At 34.4% G+C, this 22,619-nt stretch overlaps 1 protein-coding gene across 1 annotated transcript in view; it reads right to left on the bottom strand.

Moving 5' to 3' along the window:
• DPYD (dihydropyrimidine dehydrogenase) overlaps positions 1–22,619 on the bottom strand; it is an 840,387-nt gene that overhangs the window by 335,155 nt on the left and 482,613 nt on the right. The window contains exon 14 of the mRNA XM_024119602.3: positions 9,306–9,470. Coding sequence (XP_023975370.1) covers positions 9,306–9,470 — 165 coding nt within the window. The remainder of the gene's footprint in view (positions 1–9,305; positions 9,471–22,619) is intronic.

The following is a 22,619-nucleotide window of genomic DNA, read 5'->3' as shown; positions in this document are numbered from 1 at the left end:
CTTGACATCTTAACAATAGTGACTCTTCTGATCACTGAACATGATATAGCCTCCCATTTACTTAATTCTTTAATTTCTATCGTAATATATTGTAGTTTTCAGTGTTCACATCTTTCACATCTTATGTCAAATTTATCCCTATTTTGTTTTTTTGCTATACTGATATATTGGTAAGATATACTTATTTCAGTTTCCAATTGTTAATTGCTAGTATATAAAAAGTACAAATGATTTTTAAAAGTTGATCTTGTATCTTCAATCTTGCTAAATTCATTTATTATTTAAAGTTGTATTTTGGCAGGCCAAGGCCAGGTTGAGTCATTAGGCATTTGCCTGGGGTGCAGAATTTAACGGAGTGCAAGAAAAGTTAGTAATAAAGATAAACAGTATTTTAATGCAACGCTTTAAAAAATCAAATCTGAAAACAGTAACTTGTAAGCTAGCTGCCTGCTTTTGTAAATAAAGTGGTTTTTATTGGTATATTCAGTCAGATTTTCTATATAAATAATCATGTCATCTGTGAATAAAGGTAGTTTTACTTCTTCCTTTGCAATGTGCATATCTTTTATTTGTCTTCTCTTATTAAACAGTACAGGAACTCTAGCACAATTTTTTCTAGAAATGGCAAAAGCAAATATTATTTTATTTCCCTTAGGAAGAAAGTATTCATTCTTTTACCATTAACTAGGATGTTAGCTCTAGGGATTTTTTTTTAATGCATTTTAGAGGGCTAAGAAATTACTCTTATATTCTTAGTTTGCTGAAATTACTTAAAAGTTAGGAAAGGATTTTTGAATTTCTTCAAATGTTTTTTCCTGTTTGTGTTGTTGTTATTATTTAGTTTGCAACTTATGTGCATTATATTATTTTCAAATGTTAAACCTACCAGAATTCCTGGAATAAACCTCATTTGTTCATAAGGTATTATATTCTTTATATACTGTTGGTTAATATTTGTAAATTTGTTTAGAACTTTTGCATCTACGTTAATGAGGAGCACTGGTCCATAGTTTTCTTTTCTTGTCCTGCCTTTATCTGGCTGTGATATCAAAGTGTGGCATTACAAATTTAGTTAGTAAGTATTTCCTCTGTTTTTCTTTTCTGAAAAAGTAGGTGTAGAATTGGCATTATTCTTTCTTAAATGGTTGGTAAAACTCACTCATGAAGCCATCTGGGCTTGTAGTTTTCTTCATGAAAATGTTTTAAACCAGTAATTCAATTTCTTTAACATTATCCATTGCTTCTTGAATACACTTTGAAAATTTGTGTCTTTAAAGGGATTTGTCCAGTTCACCTAAGTTGATTATCTGCATAAAATTGTTTATAATATTCTGTAATTTTCTGTTTTATATCTGTAAAATCTGCAATGGTGTTACTTCTCTCATTCCCTATATTGGTAATTTATGTTTCTTCTCCCTTTTTTTTCCTGATCAGTCTGGCTAAAGTTGTATCAATTTTATTTGTCTTCTTAAAGAATCAGCTTTACCTTCCTCGACATTTTCTATTATTTTTCTGTTATTTATTTCATCAATTTCCTCCTCTAATCTTCATTATATCCTTTATGTTATTTATTTTGGGTTTAATTTTCTTTTTCTAGTTTTTAAAGGTGGAAGTTGTAGTCATTAATTTGAGATCTTTCTTCATTTCTGATACATGTATTTGATGGTATAGATTTTCCCTCAAGTAATGCTTGTATGGTATACCACAAATTTTGATATTTGATATTTTAATTTTCATTCCATTCAAAATAATTTTTAATTTTGCTTGTGATTTCCTCTTTCAACCGAGGGTTATTGAAGTATATTATTTATTTTCTAAATATTTGGGGATTTTACAAATACATTCCTGTTTTTGATTACAAATTTAATTCTGTTGTGGGCAGAGTATATACCTTGGATGATTTAAATTTTTTTTTAATTGTTGAGACTTCTTCTATGGCTCAGAATATGGCCTATTATAGTAAATATTATGCATGTACTTGAAATGACTGTGTATTCTGTTGCCTTTGGATGGCGTGTCCAATAAACGTCAATTAGATAAGTTGATAGCATTTTTCAAATCCTCAACAGCCTCATTCAATTGTTTTATTAAGTACTGACAGGCAGTTATGGAAATCTCCAATTATAATTTTGAGTTTTCCCATTGCTCCTTGTAGCTCTATCAGTTTTTTATTCAGGTTTCTTGAGCTCTGTTATTAAGTCATAAAACATTTAGGACTGTTATCAATTCTGGATGAATTTTTTTCATCATTATAAGTTGATCTTTTTTTGCCCCTGATAATATTCTTTGCTTTGATAACTACTTTGCTATCAGTATTATGAGATTGTATTTGAATAGAATTACCATTGTATATCTTCTTCCATTGCTTCAATATTCTTCTATTTATGTCTTCATATTTTAAATTGTTTTTTCTTGTAGGCAGCATACAGTTGAATCTTGTTTTTTTTTAACCAAATATGAAAATCTCTGCCTTTTAATTGAGATGTTTAGACCAATTACATTTAATTTGACTATTGATATGGTTAGGTTTAATTTTACTTTCTTTGGGTGTGAGTACTTTGTTTAATTCTATCTTACACCTTTATTTTTCATGTTTTATCTGTAACTAAGTCACATTATTTTAGTGGTTGTATAGAGCTTAGAGTATATATCTTTAAGGTATCACAGTTTGCCTTCAAGGGATATAAAACTTTACATAAGGTTTTAGAAGCTTACAGTAGTATACTTCCATTTCTTCCTCACAACTTTTGCACTATTGTTGTCATATATTTTACCTTCATGTATGCTATAAACTCCCCACACTATCTTATAATATGTTCTTGTTTAAACAACCTATTCTCTTCTAAAGTGAATAAATAATTTAAAAAATTATTTACCCATGTAGTTACAAATCTTGGTGCTCTTTACTCCTTTGTATAGATCCATATTTCAACCTGGCATCATTTTCCTTCAACATAAACATTTTCTTTTAACATTTCCTGTAGTGCAGATTCCTGGTGATGAATTCTTTCCATCTTTTTATGATTGAAAAAGTACTTATTTCACTGTATTCTTAAAGATATGTTACTGAATTTTGAAATCGAGTTTAACAGTTTTTGTTTGCTTGTTTTTTAAATCTTTCAGCACTTTAAAGATGACCTCTAACTTGCACTGTTTCTGATGACAAATCAGAGCAGTAACCCTTATGTTAGGTTCCTCTGTATGGAACATGCTTTTTGTCCCTGACTGCTTGGAAGTTTTCCTGTTTATCACTGTTTAATTAATTTGATTATGATGTATTACCTTGGTGTAATTTTATTCATGTTTTTTGTGTTTGGAGTTCATCAAGTTTCTTGTTTATTATTTTTATTTGTTTGTTTTTGTTTTGTTTGCATAGTGGGAGGCTTATAGTTTTAAGAAAAATTGGGAAAGTTTGGTCTATTATTTCTTCAAATTTCAGGAATTCCAGTACATATTAGGCCACTTGAAGTTTTCCCCAGCTCACGAATGGTATGTTTACTTTCTTCTCTCTCTCTCTCAATCTGTGTGTGTATGTGTGTGTGTTTGTGTGTGTGTGTTTCACCTTGGATAGTTTTTATTGCTGTATCTTCAAATTTACTAATTATTTCTTCTTCAGTGTCAATATGCTGATAATAACTTGCAGTGTGTTTTCCATCCCTTTCGTTGTAGTTTTCATGCTTGGAATTTTGATTTAGGTCTTTTATCTATCTTCCATGGCTTAACTTAGCCTTTTGAATGTATGGAATAACAGTTTCAATGTACTTGCCTGTTAATTTTAACATAATATCAGTTTTAACTGATCGATTTTTTTATATTTTGGGGCTATTTTCCTATTTCTTCACATACTAGGTAATTTTTAATTGGATGCCAGACATTGAACTTTATCTTGTTTGGTACTAGATATTTTGTATTCCTATAAATATTCTTGAGCTTTTTTCTGAGTTGCCGTTAAATTACTTGGACATATTTTTATCCTTTCAGGTCTGGTCTTTAAGGTTTGCTGGACATAACCAAATTAGTGCTTGGCCTATGGCTAATTGTGAATCATTTTGGATTTATTTTGATTTTTGTATATTAGACAGATCTTTTTTTTAAAAAATAATAAAGTAATGCCACTAGATAATTGTCCTGGATTTTAGCAAAAAAGCGAGGTTGGGAAATATCTATGTCCTCTGGAATAAACGAACAGTATTACAAAATCATTACTTAAGCTGTGGTGTAAAAAAGAGAAGAGCTTCCTGGAGGATATACTAGGCTTCCCTTCAGTACCTGATCCAGCAGTTTTCTAATTTACTTAAAATAAATCAGCATGGGAATATGTAGACATTTACAGAAACAGGGACTTTATAAGCTCAAATAATTCCAGATGGAGCAAAGAAGGAATGCCTCCAGTTGCAGAGACTCTTAGGTTTGTTTCTGTTGGTGAATACCCTTTTTGGGATACGAGGAGAGAAGAGCTAAGGTGCTGTTTGTGCTTTGTAAGCTCTGTGATCAGAAAGCAAAAGTAATGAACTTACACTGATCATTGCTTCCTGACAATACATTTATTGTAGTTCCATTTGTTACAAATTTATCTGAACAGACTGAATGGGTAACATAATCCCCTATTTCTAATTAGCTGGACTTAATTATACATACTTCAAAGAAAAGGAAGACCACTTCTGCTGAGTCAGCCTTTGTGGCACCTGTAAGAAGACTGTGCAGGAGTAATGGGGTGACGAATGTCACTGAATAAGTAGGGAGCATCCTCCTGCTTGGAGGATACCTAGATCTGACTCAGTCCCTTGACTTCCCTATTTTCAAATACAGAACTTAAAATGAGGCCAGGTAACAATTCAAGCCAAGGTCCACATTGAGTCACTGGCATTGTTTTCTACAGACACCTACATCCCTGCAAAGCAAAAAGAGCTGAGCTATAAAGTGTTCTTCACTGGAACTAATGACAAGATAATGACTGACTGATGACAGAACTTCCTTTGTCAAATGAAAAGATTTGTTGTTTTTTTTTTTTCTTTTGACAGTCTGCAGTTGAGGAAGCTCAATCTAATTGGCCCATCTGAGTGGGTTGACAAGGGAGGATTGTAACATGTATGTTCTTAATTTCTCAGGTTCTTTATGGTCAAATAGAACGCCTCTTCATGGTGTAATGGAAAGATTTCCAGTCCCAAAGCATTTACTTACTAACTGTGTCATCTGGACAGTTAATGCAATGTCTCTAAATGTCAGTTCCCTCATTTGTAAAATGGGGAAAATCTCTGTTTCACAGATACATAAAACCCTTAGCACATATAAACAGCTCCCAGTAAATAGTCCTGGTATCGGAGTTTTATAAATATTTAATGATATATGTCAAAGTTCATGAGTGACGTTGATGATATATGTAGTAGAATCAATTGAGGAACTTTATAAAAAATATAAACACACACACATACACATATACATATCTATACACATACTTACATACACACACACAGATCTATATTCACTGTATCCATGCCAGAATTCTAAAATGATTCAACTAGTATAGGGCCTAACCATAAATACCATTTTTGAAGCTCTCTAGGAGATTCTAATATGCAACCAGAATTGAGAAATGCTGGACACAGGTTCTTAATCTGAGGTCCTTAGAACCCTTGATAGAAAACAGAAAATTCATGAACTTGGATGGAAAAAAAAAATTAGGTCTTTATTTTCACTAGCTTCTCACTGAAATTTAGCACTTCCTCCATCATGAAGCAACAAACCAGTGTAACACTATCAATACCTATGACTTTGCACCAACAGAAACCAGAGAAAATCACATAGAGATGTAGAGTTGCTGCAGCTACCTCAGGGTATCAGTTGGAGTCACCATTATATCAAGACTGCAGTAGGTATTAGATCTGCCATTAGATTGTATTTTTAGTGCCTTACTAAACAGTAACATATTTTACTACATCATATTCTTTAAAATATTTCAATAATTTTATTTTAATATAATGGGAATCCTTTATTACCTTATGAATTTTGTTTTATGCATTGAAAAACAGTATTCTAAAAGAGGCTTTTAGGCTTCACCAGGGTGCTTATGGAGGCCATGGCACACGCCCAAGGTTAAGAACTCTGTATTTAGAGCCTACTGGTCAGGAAAGCATCTTCAGAATGCTGACAGAGAGCAACTTCTTTGGAGTCATTTTGAACATAACGTGTGCAATGCCGATCTCTCAGTAATAAACTGAGAATGGGTTTCAGTAGAAATGAGGTGTCTTATAATAGAAGTATATTTACATACCAATTGTTCTTCCCTTATTAATTTCTCTAACAAAGCCATCATTCCCCTTTCTATCTTCACCAGCTGATTCACTGATGAATCCCTAACTTTTGCCTAACTCTCACTTTAGCTGCCACAAATGATAGAAAATGCCAGTCTTTGCTTGTTAATTCAGTGCATTCAGACAAAATGCAGCATGTATTTCTTGGTAAAAATTTTTTGCCAGCCTAAAGTATATGATGTCTAAGGTTTTTGCAGTGAGAATTAAAGGATTCACTTAAAATTGATTTCTGTAAGCCCTAATTACACAATACATTTCATAATAAGCATTGCAAAATCTCAGCTTAGGAAAGGAAAAAAAACTCCGAGTAATAAATTGTCACTACAATGATCAGTGTGCCAGGTTTAATTCACAGGTAAATAAAAGGAAACCTTGAAAGCCAAGCAGAAATCTGGTATAAATGTAGGCTTTGGTATAATTCTGTGAGAGTTAAGAAACAAGCCCTTACAATATATTTCAGGGGGTCTTAATGTCTTTATATTCAACATGTTCTTCCAGCTGTCTCCTCTAGTTCATGGTCAACTGGTGCCTACTTTCTCTGGAAAGAAAGATACTGGCTGCTGATGTCAGCTGAACTATATGCCCCCCGGCACAATTCCTTTTTCAGAAAAGTTAGCCCTTGCTTAGAAGCTGCCATAATAGGTTGAATTATCTGATCCCTGTCATTAAAGGTGGCAGCCACACACTCGAGAATGATGTGGGAAAACTCCAGTGAGAGTGATAATTAAACGTGGAAAATGAAGGGTCACCTTCTTTCATTCAGCTCATTGGGTTTGGCATCAGAGTAATTCCAAAACAGTGGGGGATATTCTACTCTCAGCATGGCAGTATCTAGGTGCACACATATTATTTCTGTGGGTTCAAATGGGAATGCCATTTTAATTTTATTTAAAATGTTATCTTTGATATGGGAAGTAAAAATGTTAGAAATTAATTCTAAGAATACAGAAAAAGAATAATGAATATAATCTAAATGGTAAAAGAATTAGAAACAAGAAAAGCTGCATTGTTTTGTCAGAAGAAAAAGTGTTATAGGAGAAGAAAATTATTTCCAGGGAAATTGAAAAGAACATTTAAATGTGTTCAAGTCTTTCTGCTTGACTGTAGGATCACAAAGCAAGGGTTTTGTCTCAACTTTCTTGTCTACTTACTGTCATTTCTTGGAACCCATTATTATAACATCTTATTCCTCCTCAAGAGAGGGTAGAAAGTATCAGGTGAGCTTAAGACAAGTTATTGGTAGGTGTTATTTTCCAGAAAAAGGGATTTTTTTCAGATACATTGGCTCATCTAAATACTATTGAAAGAATATTTCATACTGTTCTTATTTTGCATTAATATAAGTAACACTGAGCCTTTAAGGGCCTGAAATGATATTGCAATATAAGCAGGTGCACTAGTGAACACTATTACTAGACAGGAGCATGGATGCTAAAATCAAATTTCAAGTTCAAATTCTGGCTTCACCATATAATAGCTGTGAACCTTGGGCATGCTACTTAACTCTGTGTGCCTCAGTTCCCCATCTGTGAAATGGGGAAAATAATACTACCTATCTTATAAAGTTGTTGAAAAATTAAATGAGTGTTAAAATACATAAAGCATTTATAACCATACCTAGCACAGAGTGAATACTATGTAAGTGCTCACACTTATTACCATTTATTAATATTTTATTGTATGTTCAGTACCTAGCATAGTACTACTTAACACTGTAGATTGTTTAAAAATATATTAATAATTTCTATGGTTGACCACTTTTTGTCCTTGTCATTCTGAGAAAAGCTTCCCAAAACATGTGGATTCTTTAAAACACAAATAGTCCAACAAAATTGTAACTAGAGTTGATTATATAACGTGCAAACAAATAATTGCAACATCAAGCTCAGGAAGTGAAAAATTCCTGGGCAGAAGCTATAGATTTCATATGGCCTTTATAGTTCCCTTCACATCTGAAGGGTTGAATTGAGGAAGATAAATTGTATCTTATGTGATTATATTTTGTTTCAAGATAAGAGAGAACTTTGAAACAATTAGAGCCTTCTAAAACAGAAAAAGAAACTTGATGAGCTAGGTGATAGTGTGATAGCTAAAGTTCCTTCGTAAAATTTCCTGATTTACCAGTTTGTGGGCAAGCATACACAAATTTCATTAGATTTTAAAATATTTATTATTAGAGTACTTGAAGTGTTCTCATTTGTCTTTGAAATCTTTTCTACAATGCAAACATACATCGCCCCAAACTTCAACCTCAATTCACCACCAGCTCACTGAGAGAGAGAGAAATGTATGTGTGTGCATGTGTGTGCATGTGTGTGTACGGTGAAGGGGGCTGGGGGAGGAGGAGGAGAATGAATGAATGACATTAAAGACAACACTAAGCAATTATTGAAGAGAAAATACTATCTGTGGACTAAAAAACTATAGGCAATATATAAAAATCCACAAAAAATGAAATATCATACATAAGCCTGATATCACTGTAAAATTTGTATATAGTACTTTAGAAGAAAAAAACACTTTATAAAAGATAGCTGACTCATTCAGAATAAAGGTGTTAAAATTATTTGGTGAATTATTTCCCACTGAAAAAATCTAAACTATACAAGAAATTCTGCTTCTGCCTCAGCTTTATATTTAAAATGATTTACAGTCTGCAATTTCTTCCTAAGGTCATCACCTTCATAAATACTAGCCACATACAGTGAAAACCAACTCAATGAGTATTTCATTTCTCTTCCTCCTGCTTATGTAGATACTTCTTCCATCTACATGGCACCCATTTATAATAAAGCCTCACATTGTGCAGATTTTTATGAGTTCTTGAGCATTTCTTTCTTTTTTATCTTTCTATGCATCAGCAAAGCAACTGGCAGATTCTTTAATAAAATATATTATACACATTAATATTTATAAGCCTATGAGTTGGATGTTTAAATAAACATTCACCAACTTATGCCAATTCTTTTGTTTTAGACGTTAAATCACACTTACATTGTCTGGAAAGTCAGTTTTTAGTTCAGTGACACTTTGACACCAATATGCAGCCGTTTTTTCACTGATGAGCTCAATATTCAGGAAGGAGCTTTGTCCAGGGCCATACATGGGGCCGGAGGTGGTCCCCCGGATGATTCTGGGTGAAACATTTGTCACTATGTCCTGTTGAAAGAATAAAGATATTGGGTCTCCTTTCTACAAAGGAAAAACTGTTATCCTCATTCTATACTCATTTCCATATGACAGTTTTCTACTAAGTCCTGCCTCACATTTTTAATATATTTTAAATTACAGTTGAACATAAACTACTTTCAAATGAAAAAGTAAAATAAAATATTTGTTAGCTTTATTTAAATTACTTCCTATAATTGTAAGGTTAGCATAGTGGAAAAATATGTAAATTCATTTACACTGGTTTTGGGCATACACACTTTAATTTGTCTGCAATTAAATAATAAATAAAAACACGATAAGTAAAATGTAAGAAAATCATTTCAGTCTATTTAATCTAAGCATCTCCAATGAGATTTTAACTCAAATAAGAGTTACTGTTTGTAAAGAAAAATTTTTTTTTTCTAAAAAGTAATTTCAATATAAATCAGCTAAGGAGTACATATTAGCACTATTGGCTCATCAAACTTTAACACACATTCTGACAAACTAACTAGGTTGACTTACCTATATGATTCTAACTATAAATTGACATTCAAAGAGAATTCATTTTTCCCAAGACTGAAATGAAGATATCAATAACTTCCTGATAACTATAAACAGTAAACAGTCAAATTAACTTGCTTGTTAAGTGTAATTAACAATCCATACTGCTTCTAAAGCTGTATTAACAAAGAAGAGTAACATTCTTACATTGCTAAAAACTAAAAAGAAACAAAGACAGAAAAATGTTTCTTTAGCCAGCTTCCAATTAAGATTAATTTTGAGTAAAGGTCATTTAGTTAAGGAGCTATCAGAACTATTCCTTTAAATACCCCTCCTCACCATCTTGTCACTTTTAGTGAGATAACATGAACCCCCATTAGTATATAGCAATTAAGGTCAATTTACATATTTTAATTAAGAACCACCCCATATAAAACAATTAGCGTAATAGGCATACTAACTGGATTTCATAACATTTGGACGTTTTTCCAACTAGATAGACAGGAAACCTTAATTAGCATTAATTAGTGCTGATCTGCATATGTTTGATAAGGCATACCCTTGCCACAAAAGATTATTTATTCCTGAATCTGCCAAATGCTACAGTTGCAGAGGATAAAAGGACTTTTCTTCACATTGCATGTTAATTTCTGGCAATTTACATTCACTTTTACATACGAATTAGTATATTATAAAATAAATGTTACAATAAGCCACCTTAAATATGTACATTTTTACTTATAGGAATCCTGCCAGTTAATGTTTTACTAATTAAGCCATTCTACTTTTTTTTTTTTGGATGTTGGGGGTAGGAGTTTATTAGTTAATTTGTTTATTTTTGCTGTGTTGCGTCTTCGTTTCTGTGCAAGGGCTTTCTCTAGTTCTGGCAAGCGGGGGCCACTCTTCATCGCGGTGTGCGGGCCTCTCACTATTGTGGCCTCTCTTGTTGCGGAGCACAAGCTCCAGACGCGCAGGCTCAGTAGTTGTGGCTCACGGGCCTAGTTGCTCTGCGGCATGTGAGAGCCTCCGAGACCAGGGCTCGAACCTGTGTCCCCTGAATTAGCAGGCAGATTCTCAACCACTGCACCACCAGGGAAGCCCAAGCCATTCTACTTTTATTGTAATCATAGGAATACCACCAGCCTTACTTTGATTTGCTATTGTGAAACCATGTTACACGATCTTAATGGGTAAAGTGACAAGTAGAGTCACTCCAGGAAGCTCAAGCTTAGTGGGTCCAATTTCTATCTTGGCAAATGCTTAAATGTATGCTCTGCGTACCTTCAGGTGGCTTCTGTGCAGCTCACCCAGGTAGGTACTCTCATGCTGTCATGGTCTGAGAAAACAATTCTAGAAATGTTTCATTCAAATTAGGCTGATTTTCTCTTAGGTTTCAATTTTCAAGAGCCATACATTTAAGACTTGAGTTCCTCCTTTCCTCTGCTATCCCCTCTACTCTAAATTTTCTTCACCTAGATAAGTCCAGTCTAGGTCACAGTCTGTGCTCTGCACAGGAGAATTGGACCAAGGAGGTGAAGAGAGTCCATATTCAGTTTACCAAGTCACGTGCCCTGGCAATGGGTAGTTCCACAAATGAAAGGGCACCTGTTTTAAATGACCATTTTGTAATTTATTGACCTGCACTGAGGAGGAAGAAAGCTTTCCTCTACCCTTCTAGGTTCTTCAGGCTGGTCTAAGAACTAAATTGACATGAGATAAACAGGAGAAATGGAATTTAACTTCATATGTACAGGAATCCTACATACATAAGAGGGTCAGAGTCCCCACATACATGAGAGGTTCAGAGACAGAAAGGTTAAATGAAGTATAAATGCCATCCTGAGCTAAGGAAAGAGATAGGGATCTGGGGCTTCCAAGAACAGAAGGGTCATTACAGGACAATAAGAAGAAGAGTAGATGTTCGGTAACTAGATGTCTGCCCTGTTGAATAGATGGAGACACTTAGGTAAATAACTCTTTTCTGGGAAAAATCCCAAGTTTAAATTCTTCTAGGTACTTAAAGGAGGGGCGGTAGTTTCTCTTGAACCTGCAGGATCTTGACTGCCTTTATCTCAAAGTAACCTTCATGCCAAAGTGACACATTTTGGGGATGCTAATTCTGAACCCCTACATTGGAAGTGGCACTTTCTGCTTATTCAACACAATGGACTCGTGTGTTAGACTCCTTGCTCCTGCCCATTCTTCAGGTCTTAGCTTAGACTTCAGTCTATTTAGGAATCTTTTCTGATCTCTCCAGCACCATCAAGTCTTAAGCTGCTCTGACTCACACCTTCATAACAATAACAATGGTACCAAGAGTACCATTCCCCATTTGGTACTCTTTACATTCTGTATTGTGATTGTCTATATTCTTGTCAGTACTTTTCAGTAGAGCGTAAACTTTTGAAGAGAAGGAACTATATCTTGTTTACTATTACATGTCCAGCTTCTAGCCTGGCCTTTAGTAAGTATTCATATAATGTATTCCTCTTTCTTTCTTTTTTTTTTTTTTTTTCAGTTGAAGTACAGTTGATTTACAATGTTGTGTTAGTTTTGGGTGTAGAGCTAAGTGATTCAGATATATACATATACATATATACATATATATATATTTATACACACACACATATACATATATATGTATATATATTTTTCCAGATTCTTTTCCATTATAGGTTATTGCAAGATACTGAATATACTTCCCTGGGCTATACAGTAGGCCCTTGTTGTTTCAAATAATGTTTTATGAAGGAACCTAAACTAGAACCCTAGGCACTAGAATAGGTCTTGTCCTGAGGCAGGAACTATAAGATATTCGTTGCTGGCCTCATTCTGTTGCTGAACAAACAAATGAGTTTGGGCTTATAGTCAAATTTTAGGAACTCGTTCTTTGCTTAAATCCTTTCCTACTAGACCATTTACTTGCTTCCCCTGATCCCTCAGGGACCCCTTTTTGAATACAGTCCCCCACCCCACACTATGGCTAGATTCCGATACCAGCATGCAGTGATGCAGATTGGCCATTACTCCACTTCTCCCCATCCTAGCCTACTGCAGATCTTTGATCACAGAAAGCATATTTGAACTTGATCACCCTGTAGCTTCTAAGACCTTTCTGACTGTTGACCCTAAGTTGCTGGGTTTATCTGATCTCTAGGATCCAAACAGAATGGCCCCATTCAGATATAAACCAACTCTTATGCTTTTCCAGTTCAAGTGGATAAGAATTCCTAACCTGGTCCATGGCCAACCTAGGGGACTTCTTGGGTTAAGAAATTTCTTAGGTTAAAGTCCTGATGATTTCTTCCTATCAGGACCTTAACCAACTATAGTTGCCTCTTATATCTGTGCCCTAGGCTGTGCCCATATCGTCATAGAATGTGTAGATATTTTTTTAATATCATAAAATAAAAAAGACATGAGTGGAAGAATCACAGCTATACTGAATAAGGAAAATCTCAATAGTCTAGAAATTTAAAACCATATGCTATTTTACAGTATTCCTCCTAATAACAATTCAGCCAAGAACTCACAACAGCCAAAAGGGTCAATAAGATGACAACATTTAATTGGAGGACAGTCAAGCAAATGCTTCTTTCTTCAAATGTCCTCCCTCAGTGATACCTTAAAACCTCAAATTCTTCCACTAGAGATTTTGTGTACTGTGAGTTGAATTTATTGTTAATGTTGGGATTGTTTTATTTTCCTCTTCTATAATCCAATGTTAAACTGTAAATATACTGTGGGAGGATTATCAATGATTTCTTTAACCAAGATCCAACAGGAAGTACAAGGCAAATCAAAGGGAAATTTTATCTATTGTATGACAGGGATTGTTTACTCATTTATGTTGATTTATGACAGGTAGTGCCTCTCTATACAGGTCAGTTTTCTCTCTCCTTAACTCAAGCAAAGAAAAAGATCCTTAATAACGGCCCAGATTACAGCCACCTATTGTGTGTAACTTGTCAACTATCCATGAGTCAATTGTTACCATTGCAGCAATTAAAAAATTCAGCATATTCCAAATTCAACTAAATTGCCAAAATTCCAATATGGTCATCCAGTGATAAATCAATAACATAAATTTTATTCTAGGTTTTGTTTCCCAAATTCAGTCATATTTACCGCTACTTTGTCAAAAACCTTCTCCAGTGACTTGAGACTTAGACTTTTTAAATTAAGTGAAGGATGAATGAAAACTTGGATATAACAAATTATCCTTGGTTATCTGATTAAAGTTAGAGCTTCAATAATTGGGCAATAACTTACTAAAGCATTTGACCTGGGAATACTAGAATCTGAGTATGATTTTACAAGATGATATTTTGCTTTAATATTTAATAGCTAAATCATATTAGCATTGCTTAAGGGAGTTAATATAACAAAATAAACATATTCAAGAATAGTTAGAACAGATAAGAGTTCATTCTCTATAACAAAGAAGATGAATTACCATAGTTCTAGTGTTCAATACATTAGCAATATTCAGACTTTTAAAAAAATTGATGTTTATTTATAAGAAATCATTAGGTGATATCACTGCTTCATGTGATTTTGTAATTACCATTATAAAATGGAGTGCTAGTGACCTCTTAACATTTGAAGTGATGATAGTGATTTTTCAGCACTAGTAAAGAGATTGAAATGGTAAATAGGCTGATTATGTTTGTTTGTTTAAGTTCATTTACTTGACCTCTCTTATCCTAAAAAAAAAAAACAAAAAAAAACATGTTGTTTCCATGGTTACTGCTGGAGTAAGATAGTCACAATGGGCTCAATGAATAGGAAAAGGAAACTTTGCAGAGATGACTTGGTAAGAAACTAGGAAAAGAATTGGGGTCTAAAAATGGTAGCTGAAAATGAAAAATAAAATTTGCACAGTGAACCACAGCTACTATACTAAAACAGATGAATTTTAAAAATATGTTGTTGAGGGGCTTCCCTGGTGGCGCAGTGGTTGAGCATCCGCCTGCCGATGCAGGGGAACCGGGTTCGCGCCCCGGTCTGGGAGGATCCCACGTGCCGCGGAGCGGCTGGGCCCGTGGGCCACGGCCGCTGGGCCTGCGCGTCCGGAGCCTGTGCTCCGCAAAGGGAGAGGCCGCAGCAGAGAGAGGCCAGCATACCACAAAAAAAAATAAAAATAAAAATATGTTGTTGAGTGAAAAGAGCAAGATGTAAAAAAATATAGAATATGATACCTAAAACATACTTCTGTGATGAAATTAAAAATAAGTAAGAGAATAATTTAAAACAATTACTTTTGATACTTTTTGGAGTAGTAGATGCTGGGGGAGAAACTGGAGATGGAGGAGCAACAAAGGCTTTCTAAAAGTATTAGTGATATGCAATTTCAAAGAAGCTTTATTCCTGAACTGTAGAAACACATGGTAGAATGAGAAATCTGTTTAATGAGCTTTGTGCTAGCATAGTGAATACTGTTATAAGCTATCGCTAAAGGTTTGTCTGTTTACCTGAAAACCTGTAACTTAAATCTTAGGGATATTTGTTCCTTTTTAATTTCCAAGATTCTGCTGTGAATTGTTTGTTTTTTATCCAAAAAAATCTTTTAATTATTTGGTTTTAATAACTAGAATTTCAAAAATGTAATGCACTGCAGGAAAAATCATCCTCTAAAATATATCATCTTCTATATAAGTGGGATTTAAGTATTCATTATTCCATAAAAGAGTAGACTCACTTTACAGATAAATCTAACAACAAATATCCTGTTACATAATATGATTCCATCATTATAAATCTGTCATACTGTTACCCTGGTAATAGCAAAAAGTAAAATAAAATTCAACAGTGGCCCAGTTTCTAGTGCAACTCCACTGTTATGAAAGAACCCTCTAACATTTTATTTTCTTCATGAACTAAGTATATTAATATTTTATTACTCCATAAAATAAACTTTATAATGCTCAGAATAATTTCCACTTGGTTGTTTTGGAGGGGTGACATGAGAATCTGTTCTTAATACATCAATTTTCCATCTTAGTATCTTATACAATAATAGCACTCAAAAACCTAAATTAGTGACAAAATTTACCCATTTGTCATCAGGAACTTTAAATCTGTCTATCCACATGGAAAACACAGTAAATAAGATTAAAAATGTTATCCTACAAATACAAAATAATTTATCAGAGAAACAGTGGTGTTGAAAATGCAGAAACAATAATTCAGATTTGTATAGCACAGATCTTTCACATAGATCATCTATTTGATCTTCACAACTCTGTCATCATGCAGTTAATGCTACAACCAGGTCTTAGAGATATTAAAGTGACTTGTCCACTGTTGCACAGCTCTAGTGAGCATTAGAGACGAGACTAGAATCTAGATGTATTTATGTGATATGAGTAATAAAATTATTAGTGATTTAACATTTGATGTATATGATAATAATCAGTACTAATTTTAGTTGCAAGAAAAATAAATCAACTTAAACAACTTAAATTTTAAAAGTGGGATGTGGCATATGAGCTTTAAGGAAAAGAAATGTATTACATAATGCCAGAATGTTAGGAACGTTTCTCTGTCTCTTTTCTCTGCTTCTATTTGCGTATCTCTTCATTCTTTTCTCTTTCTACAGAAGGCTTCCTCTGTCTCAGTTCTTATGATAGAACACAGGTCTGTGACAGGTCCCAGGTTACAAGATTTATAGTCTCTCCTCAAAACTTGTAATCTCTCAGGCCCACCAACCCCTGTGGCAGAGACTCTGACATGCTTAACTTGGGTTTGATAGTCACCGTTTGTCTAAGTAACTGTATCTAGCAGTATAGAATTAATCAGGATTCACACAGATGCTCATGTAAACAAAGATGTAGTAACTGAGAGCTGAACAAGCAGTCTTATTAAACAAGTCTTCTACCCAGGACTAGTCTATGCAGAAAGAAGAAATTAGAAAGAAGAAATTACGATATGGGCATTCATAAGGTGTCATTAACTTGGAAAATGGCTGCAAAAAGACAAAATTATTATCATTTAGTGAAATTAAACTTTCCATAGTCTTGAATCAACCTTGATAATCCATTTCTTATTCCTGTGGCCCCAAACTTTGCAAGATTAAAGTCCTAAGAACCCTTTGAAACCTTCTCATGTTTTAGAACACATTGGGAATTCTGTATTTCCAGTGTGCTGGTGTGCTGACTGTCAACACAAATGGCCTGGGGTGTACTTAATCTCAATCTTGGGCTGGACAGAACTGACTGACGGCTACCCAATGTAAGGAAGGTAAGAGAGTGGAAGGAGCAAGAGGGAAAACAAACAGCAGCACATTGTGCAGTAGAATAATTAGGGAAACAATTTAGAACTTGATTAGGCTTAGAAAGGAAATGATGAACAGAAACTAAATATACTGAATGTCTACATCAAGGAAGGAATTTTACTCACTTGCTCTTAGTGCACACTTGGGGCCAAATGTCTTCCTCCTCCTGGATAGTGTCAGACATCTAGGAGATTTGGTTTCTCACATTGCACAAATATGGAGATTTAATTTTTGAATTTTATTCATGTCTGACAGGTAAAATTCTGGGTCACAGGTTTGTAGCCTTTTGTCTTTCCTCTTGCCCCTTTTCAAGGAGTTTATAACTTTGCAAACAGGACACTAAAAAGTAATTTGGTCTGCTCTTTGACTTTTTCATGTATCAAAATGTCTTCACTATATCACAGAGAGGTTGTAGGATATTACCTGACATAATAGAGCACACGGCTGACATGTGGTATTTGATAAATAAATATTTATTCATTCATCAATTCACCAACTTTAGAGACAAAGTAGAAGTTGTGAAAGTTCAGGCAACTGTGCATGGGCTGAAGCTGGGAACTCAACAGGAAATTAGGATGGGAAGATTGCATAGAGTTAGGTCAAATTAGAGAGTCTTGAATGACTGTTTTAAAGAGTTCAAACTTCTTTCTGCAGGCTTTGAGAATCCATTGTGTTCTGTCTCTTATTCAAGTTATTAATACCAATAGCTCACAGCAGCTGTGCATTCACAGAGATAAGTCTTACAAGAAACAGATGAAGAGCTTTTTCTGTGCTGATATCAGATGGATTAGAACGTGATTAATCAGCAGACAGACTGATTAAATTATTGGGTTCACTGTTCAGATAAGAGGTTTTGGATATACTCTGCCAAACTGTAATTAACTTAGAAATTTCTGCTGGCCTGCTCATAAGATGATCATGTGATATGCTTTGAAGAAATCTTTTAGGGCCCCAAACAGAAGCTGTGAAGGTATAAGCATGAGTCAGTTCTAATAATTATTAAACATCTTCAAGTATTAGGGCAGGATTTTCATTGAAAATGATAAATATTTTTTAAAAAAAACTTTAGTTTTTATAAAACTTGTATAAATGCTGTGGTCTTCCTTGAGAAGCCACTGTAAATGAAATGGCTATTATTTAAGGAAGGGGACATCTAAAAGAATCAGACAGGAGTTCTCCATTTTTGCATTATGATTAATAAGATATTGAGAGAAAGCCCTCACAATATAGTGCATTTAAAAATACCTGACAGGATATGAAAAAGCAAAAGCAGAAGATGCACAATTGTACCTGTGTCAAAATAAGGAAATTTCTCAGAGATCAGAAATGACAACCAAGCAGAGATCCACAAGGCAAACCAGTTGTAGGGTGATATTTGCCCTCAAGGTTTCTGCCAGTCCCAGGTAGCCTACAGCCTGAGTTCTAATGGCTTAGAAACATCTGAGAGAGCCACACAATCAGGGCACAAGCATGGTGGGTGTGTGACAAGAAGCCTCCAAATAACGGTAGCACCAACAAAAAGTTATGCTCTCATTTTCTGAGCTAAAGAATAACTATAGAGTAATGATGGGGTATGTGTCCATTTGAGCCTAAATATTGGATGAGAAAGAAAATATCTCTCCTAAGAATACAAACTTGTGTGGGCCCCAAAACCACAAGTTGAAAATTTGGTTTAAAAATGGCTCTTGGCCATAGTGTCTTCAGATAATTAGTAGAAGCAATATCAAAATCTCTCTGGAGGAAATTTTACCCCAGGGATGTGAGTTCACAATAGATTTCTACTAATCAAATGAGGGGAAAAAAGGCATCATAAATGAAAGTCAGTAAGAAGAAAAAGCTATAAAATCAAATCTACAAAACAAAGCAAAACAAAAATCCCCCACAGATACTGAGATTTTCAAATATGGAATGTAAAAGTTTAGTATGTTTGAAAAATAAAAGAGAGTCTTGAATGTATAATCAAAGAATAAGAAATTCAAAACTTACCATAAAAATTTAAAATATAAAAAAAAGAATTTCTAGAAATAAAAAAGTAATAATTGGGAAAAAAAAAAGAACCTTAATAGTTTGGGGTAAATAAGAGATTAGACATAGATGAAGAGAAGTAGTCAATTTGATGATATATCTGGCAAAATTACCTGAAAGGTAGCACAGACAAATGAGATGGAGGTAAAGAGACATGAAACACAGATTGAGAATTAAAGGAGAAATCTAACTGGAGTTCACAAGAAGATAATGGGGACAATCCAAAGAGAAAGTATTTCAATATATATTGTCAGAGATTTAATAGAATTAATGAAAGATGTCAGTCTTCAGATCCAGGGACACCAAAAAACTCAAGGAAAACACATTAGATCAATGGAAAAGAATAGAGAGCCCAGAAATAAACCCACACCTACATGGTCAATTAATCTACAACAAAGAAGGCAAGAATATATAATGGGGAAAAGATAGTCCCTTCAATAAATGATGTTGGGAAAACTGGACAACTACATGCAAAATAGTGACACTAGACTTATTACCTTATACCATATAAAAAATAGACTCAAAATGGATTAAAGACTTAAATAAGATCTGAAACCATTAAACTTCTAGAAGAAAACATACGCAGTAAGCTCTTTGACACTGGTCTTAGCAATATTTTTCTGGATCTGTCTCCTCAGGGAAGGGCAACAAAAGTAAAGATAAACAGATGGGACTACATCAAACTAAAAAGTTTTGCACAGTGAAAGAAACCATCAAGAAAACAAAAAGCAGCCTACTGAATGGGAGAAGATATTTGCAAATGACCCATCCAATAAGGGATTAATATCCAAAATACATAAAGAACTCATACAATTCAATTATAAAAAACAAACCTGATTAAAAAATGGGCAGAAGACCTGAAGAGACACTTTCCAAAGAAGGTGTACGGACGGCCAACAAACACATGAAAAGATGCTCAACATCACTAATCATCAGAGAAATGCAAATCAAAACCACAGTGGCATATCACCCCATACCTGTCAGAATGGCTATTATCAAAAAGACAATAATAACAAGCATTGTTGAAGATGTGAAGAAAAGGGAACACTCATGCACTGCTGGTGGGAATGTATATGGGTACAACCACAAAACAATATATAAGTTTCTCATAAAATTAAAAATAGAACTATCATATGACCCAGCAATTTCTGGATATTTAACCAAAGAAAACAAAAACACTAATTCAAAAAGATATATGTACCCCAATGTTCACTGCAGCTTTATTTACAATAGCAAAGTTATGGAAGCAACCTAAGTATCCACTGATGGAGGAATAGATAAAGAAGACATGATATGTATATACAATGAAATATTACTCAGCCATAAAAAAGAATGAATTTGCCATTTGCAACAAGATGGATGCACCTAGAGGGCACTATACTAAGTGAAATGTCATACAGAGAAAGAAAAATACTGCATGATTTCACTTACTTGACAAATCTAAAAAACAACAAACACCACAAAAGAAACAGACTCACAGATACAGAGAACAGACTGGTGGTTGCCAGAGGCAAGGAGTATAGGGTAGGGAGATGGGCAAAATAGGGGAAGGGGATTAAGAGGTACAAACTTTCAGTCATAAAATAGATAAGACACAGATAGGTAATGTACAGCATAGGGGATATAGTCAATAATATAACTTTGTATGGTGACATATGGTAACTAGATTTATCATGATGATCATTCCATAATGTATAAAAATATTGAATCAGTACATGGTACACCTGAAACTAATATAATATTGTAAGTCAATTTTACTTCATAAATAAATAAATAAAATTAGTACCTTGTAGTAAATAAAGCACTAAAAGCAAAGAGAAGACTTAGAAAGGAACCAAAGTTAAAAGATTAACTACAAGGAAAAGCAGATTGATAGTGAACTTCTTGACAGTGCCAGTGGAAGTCAGAAGAGAGTAATCTATTTTCTATAAAGAAGAAATGTTGACTGAGAATAACTGTATACCTTCAAAATTATAACTCAAGAATGAGGATAGGGACTTCCCTGGTGGCACAGTGGTTTAGAATCCGCCTGCCAATGCAGGGGACACAGTTCGATCCCTGTCCGGGAAGATCCCACATGCCGCGGAGCAACTAAGCCCATGTGCCACAACTACTGAGCCTGTGCTCTAGAGCCCATGAGCCACAACTACTGAGCCCACGCACCACAACTACTAAAGACCATGTGCCCTAGAGCCCATGTGTCACAACTACTGAGCTCATGTGCCACAATTACTGAAGCTCACGCACTCTAGGGCCCACGTGCCACAATTACTGTGCCTGCGTGCTGCAACTACCGAAGCCTGCGTGCCTAGAGCCTCTGATCTGCAACAAGAGAAGCCACCGCAATGAGAAGCCCAAATTAAAAATAAATAAATAAAACATTAAAAAAAAGAATGAGGATAAAACAAAGACATTTTCAAATAAAAGGAATGATGAGCAAATAGTATATGGCAGTGACAAAGAATGAACTAATGCTAATTCAACTAAAATAAATGCGAAAAACAAGATTAAACAATAAGTGAAAAGCATAAAAATATAAATTGTGTGATCATACTTATATAAAGTATTAAAACAGGCAAAACTAAATATACTATTTAGGGATTCATATGTGGCAAAACATAAACAAAAGCAAGAAAGTGATTATCCCAAAATCTAAGTTATTACCTCTAGAGGAAAGAGAAAGGAATGCAACTGAGAAGGGATGCATAGAGTCAAAGGTACAGAAATGTCTTATATTCTACATCTTAACTTGTGAAATGAGAAATAATAAACACATTTTATTATTACTTAGACTATATATCTAACTTACACACACTTTTTTGGTATGCATGTCATGTTTCATGGTTTTAAAAAAAGTAAAACAAAAAAATATATCAAGCAGGAAAAAGAAAAACTGATAGGATGCAGACCTGATGGTAGAAGTATTCTAGAGTAAGCCATCTAAAACTCTAAGATTGGTGTGTTCTTCCTCAGCCTTAGCATCTCTGTTGATATAGAACCCTGTATGATATTTTAGAGAATACTGGTTCCAGTGTCCCTCTAAGAAAATAATGAGGTTGTATGACATGATCCCTACCATCACTTTCAGCCACCACTGATTAGGATAGCAAAAAGTCATTTATCCATAAAACTATAAAACATTCAACATGCAAATCTTTCAGATTAGAAATGTTACTATATGAACATTTTCCATCCATGACACAAATTTATGATTTTGGGATAATCTCAAACTCATATTAAAACCACTTTAAGGGGGCTTCCCTGGTGGCGCAGTGGTTGAGAGTCCGCCTGCCGATGCAGGGGACACGGGTTCGTGCCCCGGTCCGGGAAGATCCCACATGCCGCGGAGCGGC

The sequence above is a fragment of the Physeter macrocephalus genome, chromosome 4 (assembly GCF_002837175.3).
Source record: "Physeter macrocephalus isolate SW-GA chromosome 4, ASM283717v5, whole genome shotgun sequence".
NCBI classification, from domain to species: domain Eukaryota; kingdom Metazoa; phylum Chordata; class Mammalia; order Artiodactyla; family Physeteridae; genus Physeter; species Physeter macrocephalus.
Note: the sequence above shows the minus strand (reverse complement) of the source record. Positions and strands in the feature narration are given on the sequence as shown.